The sequence below is a fragment of the Aplysia californica genome, unplaced genomic scaffold (assembly GCF_000002075.1).
Source record: "Aplysia californica isolate F4 #8 unplaced genomic scaffold, AplCal3.0 scaffold01832, whole genome shotgun sequence".
NCBI lineage: Eukaryota > Metazoa > Mollusca > Gastropoda > Aplysiida > Aplysiidae > Aplysia > Aplysia californica.
Window position 1 is genome coordinate 31,175 of NW_004799102.1, and position 971 is coordinate 32,145.

At 41.6% G+C, this 971-nt stretch overlaps 1 protein-coding gene across 1 annotated transcript in view; it reads left to right on the plus strand.

Moving 5' to 3' along the window:
* Nucleotides 1-663, plus strand: part of LOC101857003 (WD repeat-containing protein 61) — a gene marked incomplete at its 3' end in the record, with an annotated part of 12,415 nt that extends 11,752 nt beyond the window's left edge. Inside the window, 1 exon segment of the mRNA XM_013091011.2 lies at nucleotides 585-663. Coding sequence (XP_012946465.1) covers nucleotides 585-663 — 79 coding nt within the window.
* Between the last annotated feature and the right edge of the window lie 308 nt (nucleotides 664-971).

Consider the following 971-nt stretch of genomic DNA (forward strand, 5'->3'; position numbering starts at 1 on the left):
TTGTTACTCTCTTGTAACACCTCTAATCTTCTGGCGCTCATATGACCTTATGCAGTTGCGAGCGCCGTAAAACCTCTACTAAACTAAAACTTATTTTTCGCATATGTTTCATGTTTGTTTGCCCGACAATACATAATTCATACCTAGGCTGGTCTCTGTGTCTCTGAAGGTTGTAGGCAACCAGTAGTCGTGAGCAGTATTGCATACAGACGTATCTCAAAGGCCGCCATAAATGACTTACGTCTGTATGCAATACTGCCTGCGTAGTGTTTCCTGTACTTTTCCATTTTTCGTCTTGGCTTGTGGGTTCTCTGTAAAGCTTGTGAAAAATTTCAACACTTTTTTGTTCATATGTTGAAATGAGTTTACAACCCCCCCACCCTCCCCTGACAGAATATAATAAAATATTAACTTTTTAATGTCCAATTTGTGTAAGATACTGCCTCATACAAAAACTGTATACTATATTTTCCCCCTCCCAACGACTTGCTTTGTTTTGTTTTTTTGTCTTTTATAAAGCGCCAAACTTGTTCCAGAAAAACAAAACTCCTGAGCATTTTTTTTTTACCTGTTGTCCCTTGCAGCTCCTCCGACAAGACAGTCAAAATCTGGAATGCTGGGACCCGGCAGTGTATCCACACGTTCTACGACCATATGGATCAGGTGAGGATCAGTCGCAGTACCCGAGATCAGTGCCCATATCAGTATCAGTTGCTTAGTGTAAGAACGACTCCACCATACCATGTCTCATGACGCGGTGGAATCAGGCGCTCGTCAATTTTGGGACATGTGGAGTTATTGGTATCATTTTAAATCTTGTTCACTTGTCTTGCTTTCGGTGTAAAAATTTCTCATCTATCGGGAATAGAAGTCGAGATATTTGCGATTGAAAGAGGTGGGAGTCGCCTGGTTTCAGAGGTAAAATTAGTGAGAAAATGGCTGCCAACGTATGGGGGCTTCCAATGCTTGAG